Consider the following 16430-nt stretch of genomic DNA (forward strand, 5'->3'; position numbering starts at 1 on the left):
ATCAACCCCAGGCCTGCCGACACAGCCAGGTTTTAACGGCTTTTCGGAAAGCCAGGAGAGAGGTGAGGGTCCGAATCTCCACGGGGAGTTTGTTCCAAAGGGCCGGAGCTGCAACAGAGAAGGCCCTCCCCCGGGTCGTAGCCAGATGGCATTGGCTGGTAGATGGAACCCGGAGGAGGCCTAATCTGTGTGATCTAATGGGTCTTTGGGAGGTAATTGGCAGCAGGCGGTCTCTCAAGTACCCAGGTCCAATAAACCATGTTCGATGTGAGCTGCCTATAGTTGTAGGACAGGGGTCAGCAACCTGCAGCCCTGGAGCCACAGGTGGCTCTTTCATCCCTCTGCTGCGGCTCTCGGTCACTCAAAATATGCATCATAACCGCCAATGAGCGACATCTGCAGATATGCAATTTATTGAGCTTTTCGACCCCCAGTAGCAATAGCAATAGCAGTTAGACTTATATACCGCTTCACAGGGCTTTCAGCTGGGGAATTCTGGGAGTTGAAGTCCAGACATCTTCAAGTTGACAAGGTTGAGAAACACTGTTTTAGAGTTATTTAATTCTTTTCTTGGTTTTGCTCTTGAATTTTCCTTTGTGAGTTAACTTACAGAAAGATTTTGTACATAAACATTTTTTATCCTCGTGAACTTTTTTCAGATTTCCCTCCTTTTCAGGTCTGTTCTTTATTCCCCTCCCCCCAAGAAAATATTGTATGGTCCCTGTAATATAGAGAGGAAAAACCAAAGGCACGACTGACTTTTGAAGACCAAATTAAGAGTTTTACCAGCTCCCCACTTTCTTCACCGGCGTCTAATTTATTGCAGTTTTGAATCTGTGACACAAGGGGGAGCCATTATCCCGTTAAAAAAGGAGAAGGAATCGCTGGAGGAAGCCGGCGCTCTGCTCCTTGGACTCTCTGAGCGCGGTTACCCCGGCAACTTAGCAAAGTTTGCAGTGGCAGCCAATCAAAAGGCAGCAGCTCGAAGCAGAAATCCCCCCCTCCCATCTTCCTCCAAGAAGAGAGAAATTGGGTAAGGCAGTTCCCCTGCAGGGCGGGAGGGCGGCGCTGCTGAGCAGGAGGAGGTGGGCGCCTGCATTGGCAACGGGATTGGAGGCGACTGAAGTGGGTGAGTGGAAGGATGGCAAAAGTAGTCTTTCCTTCCTTCCTTCCTTCCTTCCTTCCTTCCTTCCTTCCTTCCTTCCTTCCTTCCTTCCTTCCTTCCTTCCATGATCCATCCATCCATCCATCCATCCTCTTCCTCTCCTTTCGTTTGTCCTTTCCCCCTTTCCTTCCTTCCTTCCTTCCTTCCTTCCTTCCCTCCTTCCTTCCTTCCTCTTTCTTCCATCCATTATCCTTTCCTTCCTTCTTTAACTTCCTTCCCCTTCCTTTCCTCTTCTTTACATCATCTTTACATGTGTTAATCTGTTCCGCCCTGAGTCCCCCCAGGGAAAAGGGCGGCATATAAATAAATAAACTAAACTAAACTAAATCCATCCATCTTCTTCCTCTCCTTTCTTTTGTCCCTCCCCCTTCCCTCTTCCTTCCCCTCCCTCCATCCTCCCTCCCTTCCTTTTCCTTCCATCATTCATTCATCCATCCATCCATCCATCCATTCTTTTCTTCCTTCCTTTCTTCCCCTTTCCTCTTCTTTCCATCATCCATCCATCCTCTTTCTCTTTTCTCTTTTCTCTTTTCCCTTTCTTCCTTCCTTCTTTCCTTCTGATCTTCTTTCCTTCATCCCCCTTTCTTCTGCCTTTCTTCTTTCCATTCTTATGTTTTCCTTTTATCTGCCTCCCTTCCTTTTCTCCTTCCTTCCCTCCCTTCCTTTCCTCCTTCCTTTCCCTCCCTCCCTCCTCCCTTCCTTGCTTCCCTCACTCCCTCCTTCCTTCGTGCAAAACCTAAAAACAACTCAATTCCTGTTTAACGGAAGAATGTCTTGTTCTTAACTCAATCCTTTTCATTCTCTGCTGTGTTTAAAACGTCTTTTTTTTAAAATTATTTTTATTTTTTATTACACAGACAACAATGGGAGAGGGAGAGGATGGAATAAAAAAAAAGGGGGGGAGGGGGAACCCATCTTCACATACAATATGTCTTTTAATCACAGGTGCATCCCTACCAAGTTTATACATTCCGTATCTCTCTATTGTATATTTAATAAGCACCACAATAAGCTAGGGTTTAAAAAACAAAAAACAACAAAATAAAACAAGGGAGAGAGGGGGAAAAAAAGGTAGGGGGAGGGGGGGAGGCCAAAAAGGACAAAAAAAAGTCCAAGAAGGAAGGGGGGGGGAAAAAACATCATCACATGCAGCATGTCGTTTGATTACGGTTGTTTTAACATCTACATCTTCAAATAATGTTTACCATCTCAGATATTTCCTCTAATGTAACTATAGGTCTCATTTTCCTTCTACAATATATATTCAGTTAACATTAGCATTATTTTCCCCCAGAGAATATACTTCTATTCATTGTTAACCTTGCATTTCATACCTTCAAACAGAGATCTTATTCCTTCATTGTTCAACAGGGCATCGCTGCCTATATATACCAGTTTTCATTTGTTCCCCTATTGGAATTGCCTTATCAGCAGCGAAATATCATTATAATAAGTTCTTAACCTTATACATTATATCACCAGTCCTTATATTAGTACTTCCTTATATCATTGTTGAATTATTTCACATCATAATTATATCATCATTTACTTTTTCCAATTAAGGCATAAGTGTATCATTTTTCATTTCCAAAATTTTGTTTTTTTTCCCTTAGCCATTGATAAAACAAGTCCCATATCTTATAAAATTGTTCATCCTCTTGCTCTCTAATTTCAAATGTCAATTTACTCATTTTGGCACAGTCCATTATTTTTCGAATGATTTCTTCCTCTTTTGGTATTGTTTCATTTTTCCAGTTTTTTGCAAATACAATTCTGGCTGCTGTTACAACATTTACAATCAAATATTTTAAGTCTTTGTTGTAGGTTTCTGGTAAAATTCCCAATAAAAAGACCTCTGGTTTAAAGTCTATTTGTTTGTGTATCATTTTCTCCAACCACATGTGGATTTTAGTCCAGTATCTTTTGGCTTCAGTGCAAGTCCACCACATGTGGTAGTATGAGCCAGGTATCTGGTGACATTTCCAACACTTTTCTGATTTATTCTTAAACATTCTTGCGATTCTGGTCGGGGGTAGATGCCACCTATAAAACATCTTATACAAGTTTTCTCTATATGCAGTAGACATTGTCATTTTATAATTTTGAGACCACAAAACGTCTTTTGATCGCTCCTTGGAATACCAGCATGGAAGCCAAGTTATTTGTGAAATATTACTCTGAATGCAGTGAGACAATAAATTAAAGCAGCTAGCTCAAATTCCTTTAATTTTAGAGGGGCTTGGGTAAGACTGACCAAATCTGAATGTTTCTCATAAAACAGCTTCTTTAATAAATATATATATATACATATTACGTGTCTACATGAAATAAATGCATTGAATACGTTACAGTGTGTTCTAATAAAACGCTGTACTGTTCGTGAACTAACATTTGAAATATGTTATTTTATTAAAGTGCTGCCATATGTTCCATGTTTTGGAATTCTTCAGGGGACAATCACACTTGGAGAGCAAACTCCATAACTGTGGTATTTGGGGGTGAGCAAAGATATTTGTAGCACATTCCATTCCCTTCCTTTTGATTGTCATCTGGAAGAATCGCCATTGCTTCGGACACAGGACACAATTATTTCTGATTGGAAAAAAAAATTCTTGAAGGGGAGCCTGTCTCAATTCCAGAAAGAAGGTTTGTGTTTGGGTTTGCTCTTTAACACAAATAAAGAATTGGGAACAGCAGCCAAAATATGGGTTTTCTACTTTAAAAAGCCAGAGCCTTCTGAAAACATTAAATGGAATTGTTGAGGGTTGAGAAGAAGAACAGAACAGAAAAAGAAAAGAGTTGGAAGAGACCTTGGAGGTCTTCTAGTCCAACCCACTGCTCAAGGAGGAGACCCTATGTACCATTCTGGACAAATGACAGCCCAGTCTCTTTTTAAAAGTCTCCAGTAATGAAGAAATCAGGGATGGGGTGGCTCAGTGGCTAAGACGCTGAGCTTGTCGATAAGAAAGGTTGGCAGTTGGTGGTTAGAATCCCTAGCGCTGCGTAATGGAGTGAGCTCCCGTGACTTGTCCCAGCTTCTGCCAACCTAGCAGTTCGTAAGCACATAAAATGCAAGTAGAAAAATAGGGACCACCTTTGGTGGGAAGGTAACAGTGTTCCATGCCCCTTTGGCGTTTATTCATGCCGGCCACATGACCACGGAGACGTCTTCAGACAGCGCTGGCTCTTTGGCTTTGAAACGGAGATGAGCACCGCCCCCTAGAGTCAGGAACGACTAACACATATGTGCTAGGGGAACCTTTACCTTTAGTAATGAAGAAACCAGAAAGAAATCAAATAATTTTTTGAAAATGCCCCTTCTTTCACATATACAGTACAACAAGCCAGAAATACGAATTTGCTTTCTTTATTTGTTCCAGACTTCACTCATTTTAAATCTTCAAGAAGTCCTCCGAGATTGGGCGGCCTATAAATCTAATAAATTCAATTCAATTCAATTCAATTAACAGAGTAAAAGTTTTATCTTCTTTCATTTTAGTTAGGGTAGAAGGAATTCATTAGTGTGTGTGGAGGGAGGGGGAATCTGGGTGTTTTGAAATTGTACAAAAACCTTTTCCATTATTAACAGTGTAAACAATCATCTTTTGTCATGCCTTATTTATATTAGCATATCAGTCCTAAATTAATAAATATATCTTTTGCTCCTCTGATTAAAATAGCTTGCAAATGTTTATTCAGCCAAAGCTGTGATAATTAAAGTTTGCACCTGCTGGAGATTTGCTTTCCAAAACGTATCCAAAAGGTGCTTTTTCAAAAGGCAACTCGATTTTCTTGGTTTTTTTTTCCTTGAATATGTTTCGCTTCTCACCCAAGAAGCTTCTCCGGTTCTGGAAAAGAACTGAAGAAGCTTCTTGGATGAGAAGTGAAAGGTCTTCAAGGAAAAATGAAGAAAGTCCGGTTGCCAATTGAAAAAGCACCTTTGGAACAACTGTGAACTGGACGACTGAGAATTTCCATAGGTAAAGGTTCCCCCTCGCACATACTGTATGTGCTAGTCGTTCTTGACTCTAGGGGGCAGTGCTCATCTCCCTTTCAAAGCCAAAGAGCCAGCGCTGTCCGAAGACGTCTCCATGGTTATGTCGCCGGCATGACTAAATGTCAAAGGCGCACAGAACATTGTTACCTTCCCACCAAAGGTGGTTCCTATTTTTCTACTTGCATTTTTACATGCTTTCGAACTGCTAGCTTAGCAGAAGCTGAGACAAATAACGGGAGCTCACTCCGTTATGCGGCGGTAGGGATTCGAACTGCCGAACTTTCTGATCGACAAGCTCAGTGTCTTAGCCATCGAGCCACCGCGTCCCAAGAATCTCCATAAACGTTTCCAAAACTCAACTTTCAATTGATAAATAAGTTTTTCTCCTAGAACTGTGATAAAGATAATGAGGAAAGCTAGATAAATATTGTTATTTAGGATGCTTTCTATACCACATCCTCAGGAAATCAATATTAAGGAACCTAATAGAACAGATTTCTAAGAAATCTGGGTCGTATTGGAATCATCAGTCCTACTGCTTATGTGCTGTCTTAGTTTATTCTCTTTCTTGACCTCTAGATTTGTTTGACCTTATAAAGACATAAGCCATGGCAAAGGAAAAGAAGAAAGAGAAGAAGAAGAAAGGGACTTCACAGATATCCAAAGAGCCTAGGACTTATTTTCCAGAAGCCCTATTGGCATTTCAGTATGTATAAATTGTAGAAAATTCAGAATTTTTACTTTAGCTCTATTTAGTGAACTGGTTACCTATTTTGGGGAGCAGGAGGGGTGTAGCAATACTACAAATATTCTCTATCTACTCGAGCTTATAGAATGGCAGGAGTACACCTATAGAGGAAGTCCTTGACTTATAAACTGTAATCGAGGCTGGAATTGCAGTTAAGTCATGTTTTTACCTTTTTTTTGCCAGTGGTCATTAAACCAACACTTTGATCATTAAACAAATGCCATAGTTATTAAACAAATGCAACAGTCCTTAAATGAACATGATGGTTGTGAAGTGAACCAATTCTGTTAGGTAAGCTCCCCGTTGGGAGAGCGAGTACGTTCGGAGAAGCGTTGTGAGAGTTGTGTTGGAGAACACACAAACCATCATACAGAGACACTGCAGTTTAAATAAGCTTTTACTTCCGTGGAAATAGAGGTATCAGAGTCCATCAAACAGTCCAAGTGATTCACGGATAAGATAGTCATCATCAATGTCTTTCAGTTAAGGGATAATCCAAATAACATAGTCCAGTATCATATAATCAGTTCAATACTCAAAGTTTGCTAACAGTTGCAAAAACTTACAATAGCTCACGGCACTTTCTAACAGCCAGCTTCCAAAACACTCAGATCAGATCAGCCCAGCATCTAACAAACAGAGAGCTAACAGTCATTCTGGCTCCCTCTTATGGCTGATTGAGGAAAAACAGCAACGAATCACATTTTACAGTATGATTTAAAGAAACAGGTACAGCATTGTTACATGATTTATATATTGCCAACCCAACTGTTAGATTATATTCCTAACAAATTCTATCTAATGGGCAGGGTTGGTTTTTTTTGCCAGAAACTATAAGTAAGTACCAATTATTTACTTTTACATAATTTTTAAAAAATTCATTTTTTGCTGGGGAAAAAATACTAAATCACAGGATTTGCAATGATCAAATGTCATCAAAAACATTTCATTTTAAAACACTATCAGTATACAAGAGTTGGAGGGGACCTTTGAGGTCTTCTAGTCCAATCCTACGGCGAGATGCCACAAGATTGTGGGATGCTGTGTGGTCATATGTGGTCATGTAACTCCAGGGATGGGGGAGCGGCTATGAGAACTTTGAATCCGAGTCATAAGTAGTTTTTTCGGGGACCGTCATAACTTTGAATGCAGGTAGTCCTCGACTCCAATTGAGCCCAGGGTTTGTTACTAAGTGAGAAACATGTGAAGTGAGTTTTGCCCCATTTTACGATTTTTCTTGCCACGGTTGTTAAGTGAATCACTGCAGTTGTTAAATGAGTAACACGGTTGCTAAGTGAACCTGGCTTCACCATTGACTTTGCTTGTCAGAAGGTCGCAAAAGGGGATCACGTGACCCCAGGACGCTGCAGCCGTCATAAAAGCGAGACAGTTGTCAAGCATCCGAATGTAAATGACGTGACCATGGGGATGCTGCCACGGTCGTAAGTGTAAAAAATGGTCATAAGTCACTTTTTCCCAATGCCGTTGTAACTTTGAATGGTCACTAAATGAACTCTTGTAAGTCGAGGATTACCTGTAGTTGCTATGCTACCGGTCGCAAGTCAAGGATTACCTATACTTTTTTCAGTGATTGGTTATTAGGATGACAGTTGTAACATGTTCCTATTCATGCCCTCATTAAATTTTGTCTTCTCCCATCTGCCATTTTTCAGGGTTATTTTATTGTTTGATCGTCAATTAAATTTCTATGCCCAACAATCCCGCTAAGCTTTCCTTGAGCTGTTAGTGTAAATTCCCCTAGTTACCTATCGATGTTTTTCCATTATTTATCCGTTAGGTTTATATCTCACATTTTCTCCAAGAGCTCAGACCTATGGGTAGAAGGAATAGCTCAGGGGGTCAGCAACCTTAAAGACCCACAAAGGTTCTAACTGGAAGCCCCCCGTTCAATTCTGGAGCCGACCGGAAGTCCGATTCCCGCACCATAGAGTCTCCTCCTAGCGCTGCGTCCTTTTTCGTCTGCTGACCGGAAGTCCAATTTCCGCACCATAGAGTCTCCTCCTAGCGCTGTGTCCTTTTTCGTCTGCCGACCGGACATCCAATTCCCCCACCATAGAGTCTCCTCCTAGCGCTGCGTCCTTTTTCGTCTGCCGACCGGAAGTCCAATTCCCCCACCATAGAGTCTCCTCCTAGCGCTGCGTCCTTTTTCGTCTGCCGACCGGAAGTCCAATTCCCCCACCATAGAGTCTCCTCCTAGCACTGTGTCCTTTTTCGTCTGCCGACCGGACATCCAATTCCCCCACCATAGAGTCTCCTCCTAGCGCTGCGTCCTTTTTCGTCTGCCGACCGGAAGTCCAATTCCCCCACCATAGAGTCTCCTCCTAGCACTGCGTCCTTTTTCGTCTGCCGACCGGAAGTCCAATTCCCCCACCATAGAGTCTCCTCCTAGCGCTGCGTCCTTTTTCGTCTGCCGACCGGAAGTCCAATTCCCCCACCATAGAGTCTCCTCCTAGCGCTGCTTCCTTTCCCATCAGCCGACTGGAAGTCCACTTCCTCCACCATAGAGTCTCCTCCTAGTGCGGTGTCCTTTTTCCTTTTACCAATGACGACAGGGAGCCACAGCAGAGGGATGGAAGAGCCACATGTGGCTCCAGAGCCACAGATTGCTGATCCCTGGAATAGCGTCATGTAAGCTTCCAGTCAAAACTAAGAAGGACAATTCATAACCATCTTTATTATGCAAAGTTTAGTCTTAAGACTGTTTTTTCAACCCATGGAACAGAGCGGAAATCTAATCTCAGGAAAGCCAAATTACAAATCGGCAGAATATACATGAAGATACTAAAGGGCTTTGAAGTTGGAGTAAATATTTTAATTTAGAGAGCCAATGTGTATGCAACACTTAAGAGGGGAGCGTTAAAGGGAAAAGGGGAATTATAAAATGTGATTCATACACAGTGATGGAAATTGTTTCTCCTATCCAAAATTGCTGGTAGGCTTTACGTAGGATAGGCAGGAGGAAATAAATGCACAAAATTTAAACACTGAGAGTTAAAAGTAGAGCTTCCACTTGATATACAGTAGTCACTGGCATTTTTGCATAATGACTTTATTGTTTGGTTACAAATAAGTCAACCCATGTTCTGGGAAATATATTCTACAGCAGGGAACTTACAGGTTTCACATGGAATTTCATAAGAGACCCAGAGAGAGAAAAAGTTCACTCAAAACACAGCCCATTTTCTTCCTAGAACTTTACCTCTTGGTGGAGGATTCTGTGATTATGTTTTTTTTCTGATTGTTTTCGCAGCCTGAAAAAGTTTGAAAATTGTTTTTCTATGGTATTTTTGTCCCACTAGCCAAGAGACCCAACAGGCATGGAGTATTGATCTGTAAACAAATAAGCAGAGTCAAAGATCCAACTGAATAACCATTGAACCTGGTTAGATTTAGCCCCAGTATGGACTGGGTTAAAATAATTCCCCAGCTGACCATTAGATTAACTACCCCTCCATCATCATCATCATCATCATCATCATCATCATCATCATCATCATCATCTTTTAATGACCTCATAATTCCTTGCGGGGTGGAGTCTGGACAACTGAATGGAGCTAGCAGAGTGTTTACTGGCCGGATGCCCTTCCCTGTCGCCAATGCGGGGTTTTGTTCAGCAGATATATTTTCCTCATGCCCAGAGAGAGAAATATCTGCCTCTACCTAGAATCAAACTCACAACCTCTTGATTGTGAGGCAAGAACTCCACCTCTAGACCACCACACCGCTTAATCCTCACCCCTCCATGATCCCTCCAAATCCTAGATGGTACACACAAAACAAGGCCCTGCTAGGAATGACATCTCAATTGCCGTTGCTGGCCACTGGATTAATTAATGCTGTCCCCTCTGTGATGAAACTCAAAGTCCATGGTCAAACCGAAACTTCATGATCGCTCCAAGTCCTAGATGGTACACACAAAACAAGGAATTACATCTCAGTTGCCACTTGTGGACTTCAATTTCCAGAATTCCTCAGCCAGCCATTCTGGGAGTTAAAGTTAAAGCCCATAAGTCTTAAAGTTGTCAAGTTAGAGGACCCCACACTGAGAAGTGAAAAAGGGGCAGAAAAAGGTTCTTCCCAAGATTATGTCTACTGTGGAGGCGCATTGCTGATTTATCTTAGGGCTTGGGACCTGGCTATCTGCGGGACCGCCTCCTGCCACATACTTCCCAACGACCCATAAGATCTCACAGGCTGGGCCTCCTTCGGGTACCGTCGACCGGGCAATGCCGGTTGGCGACTACTCGGGGGAGGTCTTTCTCGGTAGCTGCCCCGGCCCTGTGGAATGATCTACCCGCAGAGATCCGGACCCTTCCCACTCTCTCGGCCTTCCGGAAAGCCATTAAAACCTGGCTGTTCTGGCAGGCCTGGGGCTGATGACCCCAGAATACGGTCCAGCCCCATTTAGAATGGAGTGCATGGTGTGCTGGTTTTTTTAAAATCTATCTTTTCTTTCTCTGTATTTTATTTTTTGATTTATTTCTGTACTGTAAGCCGCCCGGAGTCCTACGGGATTGGGCAGCATATAAATGTTATTAAACTTGCAAACTCTTATCCCCCCCTCCCCCATTCTACATAAAACTACCAAGAAATGGGATAGGAAATGGTAGCCGTCATCTTCTTTGGGATACAATAATGGGAAAAATTGTAAAAACAATTCTTTAAATGCTTGATTAAATCACCACTAAATGTGTGCTCCCAGCTCAGGTTGATTAATCAGTTGCCGAAAAAAATTGGGTAGTAGACCAGTTGGGAAGAGAGATTAGCCCTTACTCTCAGTTGCCCATTTCAGCCAGAGAGGATGTCATCAGGGGTGAGTTCCTGTACCGGTTGGCACTGGTTTGCTACGTGCGTGCTTTGCGCATGCACCCGCTGCACGGTGCTCGCGCATGTGCAGTTAATTGTAAATTGTTCTGTGCATGCACAGAAACATGCCAGCAATGGCAGAAGAGACCAGTGAACCAGTTTGGGGGGGGGGGGGGTGTTGCCAGCCTGGGTCGCTGCCGATTCTGCGACCCAGACCCAAATCACCACTACCAGTTTGGCCGAACTGGGAGCAACCCACCTCTAGATGTCATCTGTTTCAATGCAAATGACCTCATTTTTATCACTTACCTTCATTTGCATAATGGAAATGATAAATATTGCAGTAAAATAGCCACAAAAATTGGGATTTTGCTCTGTTGCATCAACATTCATTGACTCAAGCTTTCACTGTATTCAGCGGTGGGTTTTTACCACCAGTTCACCAGGTGTGCGCCCGCTTACTTTGCTTTACCCCTTCCGCGCTTTTCCCAGGACTTCCGCAAATGCACTTTCCATAGATGCGCGCCTTCTGCATATTAGCCCGACCCAGTGGTGGGTTCTGGATCCCACTGCAACGGGGCCAGGAATCCACCACGTGCACATGCACAGTGCGTGCATGCGTACCCACCGCCCACGACGCTCTAGCTACTCGGCGGAGCGTCGCGCAGGCGGCGTGCGCTCCGTGCACGTGTGCAAATGGCCCAGTTGAGTCAAATACAGGTAAGGAGGGCGGGCGGGCAGGTGGGCCCTCCCGAGCACCGTACTGGAATGGTACCAGGTGCTTCCAACAGGCACCGGTACGCCCATGCCGGGGCGTACCAGTTGTAACCCACCACTGACCCAGCCTCAAAAATGTGTCCAAATAGGACAGCATAGAGCTGTGGCAGGTGGGTTCTGCTACTGGTTCTGGTGAACCGGTCCAAACCGGCTGAATACCACCTCTGACTGTATTCCTGCTAATAAAACCTGAAGCAAAAGAATTCAAATGTTCAACCCGTTTATTCCACTGGTGTTCTATCTTTCCTTGCAAAAAGAGCTTGTGTTTTCTGAAAGTGTGACAGCTGATTTTTGTCTTGAATTACCTTCAGAATTCAGATTAAGGAAGACGTCATTGATCAGCTACTGGGTGAAATCAGGCAACTGGAAGCTGAGAATGAGAGAAGCAAAGAAAGAGTAAGCAAGCAAATGGACTTCCTTGAGTCTCAGGAGGGACGCCGTCTTTGTTATGGAGCACCTCTTTGTAACGTAGAAGAATTGAGGATACGTTCCTCACATACCTGCTTTTAAATGTCTAATAATTGCTTCTGAGAAGCAGCAGTGGATCCAGGTTTAAAAATGCTACAATTCGCCCGAACCGGTAGTAAAAAAAAAGTTTTTAAAACTATTTTTTAGCGTTTTTCTACTACCTATTCCCCCAATTCAGTAGTAAAAAAATGGTTTTAATTTTTTTTACAGTTTCAACAATCAGCTGTGCGACAATCAGCTGTGCCACACAACTTTGCTATGCAACAATCAGCTGTGTTTTTTAAACTATTTTTAGCATTTTTCTACTACCTATTCCACCAATTCAGTAGTAAAAAAATGGTTTAATTTTTTTTAGTTTCAACAATCAGCTGTGCGACAATCAGCTGTGTTTTTAAAACTATTTTTTAGCGTTTTTCTACTACCTATTCCCCCAATTCAGTAGTAAAAAAATGGTTTTAATTTTTTTTACAGTTTCAACAATCAGCTGTGCGACAATCAGCTGTGCCACACAACTTTGCTATGCAACAATCAGCTGTGTTTTTTAAACTATTTTTAGCATTTTTCTACTACCTATTCCACCAATTCAGTAGTAAAAAAATGGTTTAATTTTTTTTAGTTTCAACAATCAGCTGTGCGACAATCAGCTGTGCCACACAACTTTGCTATGCAACAATCAGCTGTGTTTTTTAAACTATTTTTAGCATTTTTCTACTACCTATTCCACCAATTCAGTAGTAAAAAAATGGTTTAATTTTTTTTAGTTTCAACAATCAGCTGTGCGACAATCAGCTGTGTTTTTTAAACTATTTTTAGCGTTTTTCTACTACCTATTCCCCCAAATCAGTAGTAAAAAAATGGTTTAATTTTTTTACAGTTTCAACAATCAGCTGTGCGACAATCAGCCATGTTTTTAAAATTATTTTTAGCATTTTTCTACTACCTATTCCCCCAATTCAGTAGTAAAAAATTGGTTTAAATATTTTTTACTTTCAACAATCAGCTGTGCGACAATCAGCTGGGTTTTTAAAACTATTTTTTAGCGTTTTTCTACTAGCTATTCCCCCAAATCAGTAGTAAAAAAATGGTTTAATTTTTTTTACAGTTTCAACAATCAGCTGTGCGACAATCAGCTGTGCCACACAACTTTTTTTTTTACTTTTTTAAAGCATTTTTTTTACTACCTATTCACCTGAACCGGTAGTTAAAAAAAAATCTTTTAAAAAGTTTTTTTTAAAAGTTCCCACGATCAGCTGTGCTACAATCAGCTCTGCCTGATTGTCTGTGAGGTTTCTGCTTGTTGCAGGGGGCATTTTGTGTGAAGTCCAGCTGTTTTTGTATTGTGTGTGAGTCAGTTGTGCAGCTTTTGTGGGGTTTTGTGTGTGTGTGTGTAAAGAGTGATAGTTTGTTTTTGAGCTCTCTCTGAGGTTCCTGCTTGTTGCAGGGAGCATTTTATGTGAAGTCCAGCTGCCTTTGCATTGTGTGTGAGTCAGTTGTGCAGCTTTTGTGTTGGGGTCCTTGATGGTCTCTGAAGTTGGTGGTTTTCTTGTAGATGTTTCATTACTGAACCAGGTAACATCATCAGGGCAAGAAGGGAGTGGAGTTTGCTCTTACAGGACTCCATTGTCCCATGTTCTTGGGTTTTATCTCTTTACTTTCTCCCTTTATTTATTTTTAATTGATTTTAGATAGTTGTGGAATGTTTAACTATAGTGCTTGATGCCCCATTTGTGAGAAAGGATGGCCGCATAAATAATGTATGCTAAATAAATAAATAAAGCACCAAGGGAATCCATTATTTCCACCAGAATCATCAGAGGACAGCGAAGTTGCTCTAAAATAGCTTTTTGATGTCGGATGGTTTTGCATGCTCGTGCCTCAGTTAAGTTGCACAATCCTTCACTTTTTCAAACCATCAAAAGTTCTTCCCAAAGGTGCTTTTTTCAAGAAGCGACTGGACTTTCTATTTTTTTTATTTGAAAACGCTTCGCTTCTCATCCAAAGAAGCTTCTTTAGCGGGAATATTGAGTAGTTCGGAGAACCAGCAAGTACCACCTCTGTCTGGCTCCCCCCCCCATCTATTTGCTTTCTCCCGAGTCCCAGCTGATCGGCATCCCAGCTGATCGTCTGGGTCTTCTTCCGTTGTTTCTGCACAGTTACTGGGGTGGGGAGGAAATGGGTATTTTACAGGATCCTTGCCCTGGAGTGATGAGGAAATCAGTGGCGGGATTCAAAAATTGTTCAAACCTACTCTGCGGGTGTGGCCTCCTTTGTGGGAGTGGCTTGCCGCCCATGTGACCAGATGGGAGTGGCTTGCCACCCATGTGACCGGATATGAAGATGCCGACGACACTTGTCAGAACCACCTTAAATTACCTCACACACAGCCCTGGCCTGCATAAGAATATGATGTAAACTTGTTTTTTAAAAGGCATCTTTGGTTTGTGTTAAAACAACTTCAACACACGCAATGTTCTGATTGCACCACAAACGCAGTAGTCATCCTTCCCTTTCACAGAGGCACTGAGTTTTATAAATATGAGCATGATAGTGTAGAATAATCATAACCAAGGACCAGTGGTGGGTTTCAAAAAAATTTGGAACCTCTTCTGTAGGTGTGGCCTGCTTTCCGGGTCCACTGGTGGAACCTCTTCTAACTGGTTCGGTAGATTTGACGAATTGGTTCTACTGAATAGGTATGAACTGGTAGGAACCCACCTCTGCCTGGAGTGATGACGGAATCAGTGGCGGGATTCAAATTTTTTTACTACCAGTTCTGTGGGTGTGGCTTGGTGGACATGGCAGGGGAAGGTTGCTGCAAAATCCCCATTTCCTCCCAATCAGCTGGGACTCAGGAGACAGAGAATAGAAGGGGGAGGGGCCAATTAGAGGTGGTATTTACCGGTTTTCCGAGCTACTCAAAATTTCTGCTTCTGGTTCTCCACAACTGGTCAGAACCTGCTGAATACCACATCTGGACGGAATGGGGATTTTACAGTATCCTTCCCCGTGGTGTGGCCCACCAAGCCCCGCCATGCCCACAGAACCGGTAGTAAAAAAAATTGAATCCCACCACTGAACCTGGGTGACTAAGAATCTCTGTAGAGATTAAAAGTATGCCTTCTTCTCTATTCTTGCCACCAGAATCAGCAGCTCAAATCTGAACAGATTGAACACATCCGAGCCCTCCTGGCGGCCCTGAAAGAACAGGAGAAGGAGCTCGAGAACATAGAAATTGTTACTCGGGATGATGTTGAGAAAGCCATGATGTCCAAATGGCAGTACATCAAGGACCAGGAGAAACTTATCAGAGGTGAGCTATGCTTCTCGAGGGACTAAGAACAAGGATGAGCTGCGGTGGCGCAGAGGTTAGAGTGTGGTACTGCAGGCTACTTCTGCTGACTGCCGGCTGCCTGCAATTTGGCAGCTCGGATCCCACCAGGCTCAAGGTTGACTCAGCCTTCCATCCTTCCGAGGTGGGTAAAATGAGGACCCATGTTGTTGGAGGCAAGAGGCCGACTCTGTAAACAGCTTAGAGAGGGCTGGAAAGCACTGTGAAGAGGTGTATAAGCCTTATGAGCTATTGCTATCATTTCTGGAGGGCTTTAAGGAATTTTTGTTCACAGGATGTTCCTCAGTGGCTGCTTTGACGCTGGTGGGAAAAAATGGAACAGATGTACAGGTGGTCCTTGACTTACAACCATTCATTTATTGACTGATGAAAGTTACGGCGACACTGAAAAAAGGGAGTTATGATCCTTTTTCACACTTATGATGGTTGCAGCATTCCCATGGTGCAATTTTGCTGATCAAAATTCTGATGCTGGGCAACTGGCTAGTATTTATGGTGGTCGCAATGTCCTGGGGGTCACGCGATCCCCTTTTGCGACCTTCCGACAAGAAAAATCGATGGGGAAGCCAGATTCACTTAACGGCCATGCTACTAACTTAACAACTATGATTCACTTAATAATTGTGGCAAGAAAGGCCGTAAATTGAAGCAAAATGTACTTAACTGTCTTGCTTAGTAACAGAAATGTTGAGCTGAATTGTGGTCGTAAGTCAAAGATTATCTGCAGCTATTCCATCTTGAGCAGCTGAATGAGAGGCAAGCATGAATTTAAGAACTAGGAAAGTTGGTAGGATGAAGCGGTTAAGAGGAGAATCTTCAATTTTTAGTCTACCTTCAGCCCAGTGGTGGGTTCTGGATCTCGTTGCAACCGGTACGGTTGCAATGGGGCCTGGCATCCACTACATGAACTTGCGCAGCATGCGCGCACACGCGCCCATGCGTCCTTACCTCTTGCAACGGCTCCACGAGCCTCCGCGACACTCCAGTTGCTTGGGGGAGCGTCGCGCAGGTGCCTTGCACCCCGTGTGTGTGCACGGAAATGCCAAAGCGCTAAAATACAGGTAAGGAGCTCAGGCGGGTGGGTGGGCCCTCCGGGGCA

At 42.9% G+C, this 16430-nt stretch overlaps 1 protein-coding gene across 3 annotated transcripts in view; it reads left to right on the forward strand.

Annotated features, from left to right (window-relative positions):
- Nucleotides 1-981: 981 nt before the first annotated feature.
- Nucleotides 982-16430, forward strand: part of CCDC83 (coiled-coil domain containing 83) — a 35260-nt gene continuing 19811 nt past the window's right edge. The window contains exons 1-4 of one of the 3 annotated variants that reach the window (XM_087721043.1): nucleotides 982-1033; nucleotides 5742-5868; nucleotides 11826-11910; nucleotides 15124-15292. In XM_087721043.1, coding sequence (XP_087577169.1) covers nucleotides 5771-5868; nucleotides 11826-11910; nucleotides 15124-15292 — 352 coding nt within the window. In that variant the 5' untranslated portion in view covers nucleotides 982-1033; nucleotides 5742-5770. Of the gene's footprint in view, nucleotides 1130-5741; nucleotides 5869-11825; nucleotides 11911-15123; nucleotides 15293-16430 lie in introns of all 3 variants that reach the window. The other 2 variants (XM_087721045.1, XM_087721044.1) reach the window with 2 other exon arrangements.

This window comes from Thamnophis sirtalis, unplaced genomic scaffold (genome assembly GCF_051295495.1).
Source record: "Thamnophis sirtalis isolate CommonGarterSnake01/CBP01778 unplaced genomic scaffold, rThaSir2_p1.2 scaffold_8, whole genome shotgun sequence".
NCBI lineage: Eukaryota > Metazoa > Chordata > Lepidosauria > Squamata > Natricidae > Thamnophis > Thamnophis sirtalis.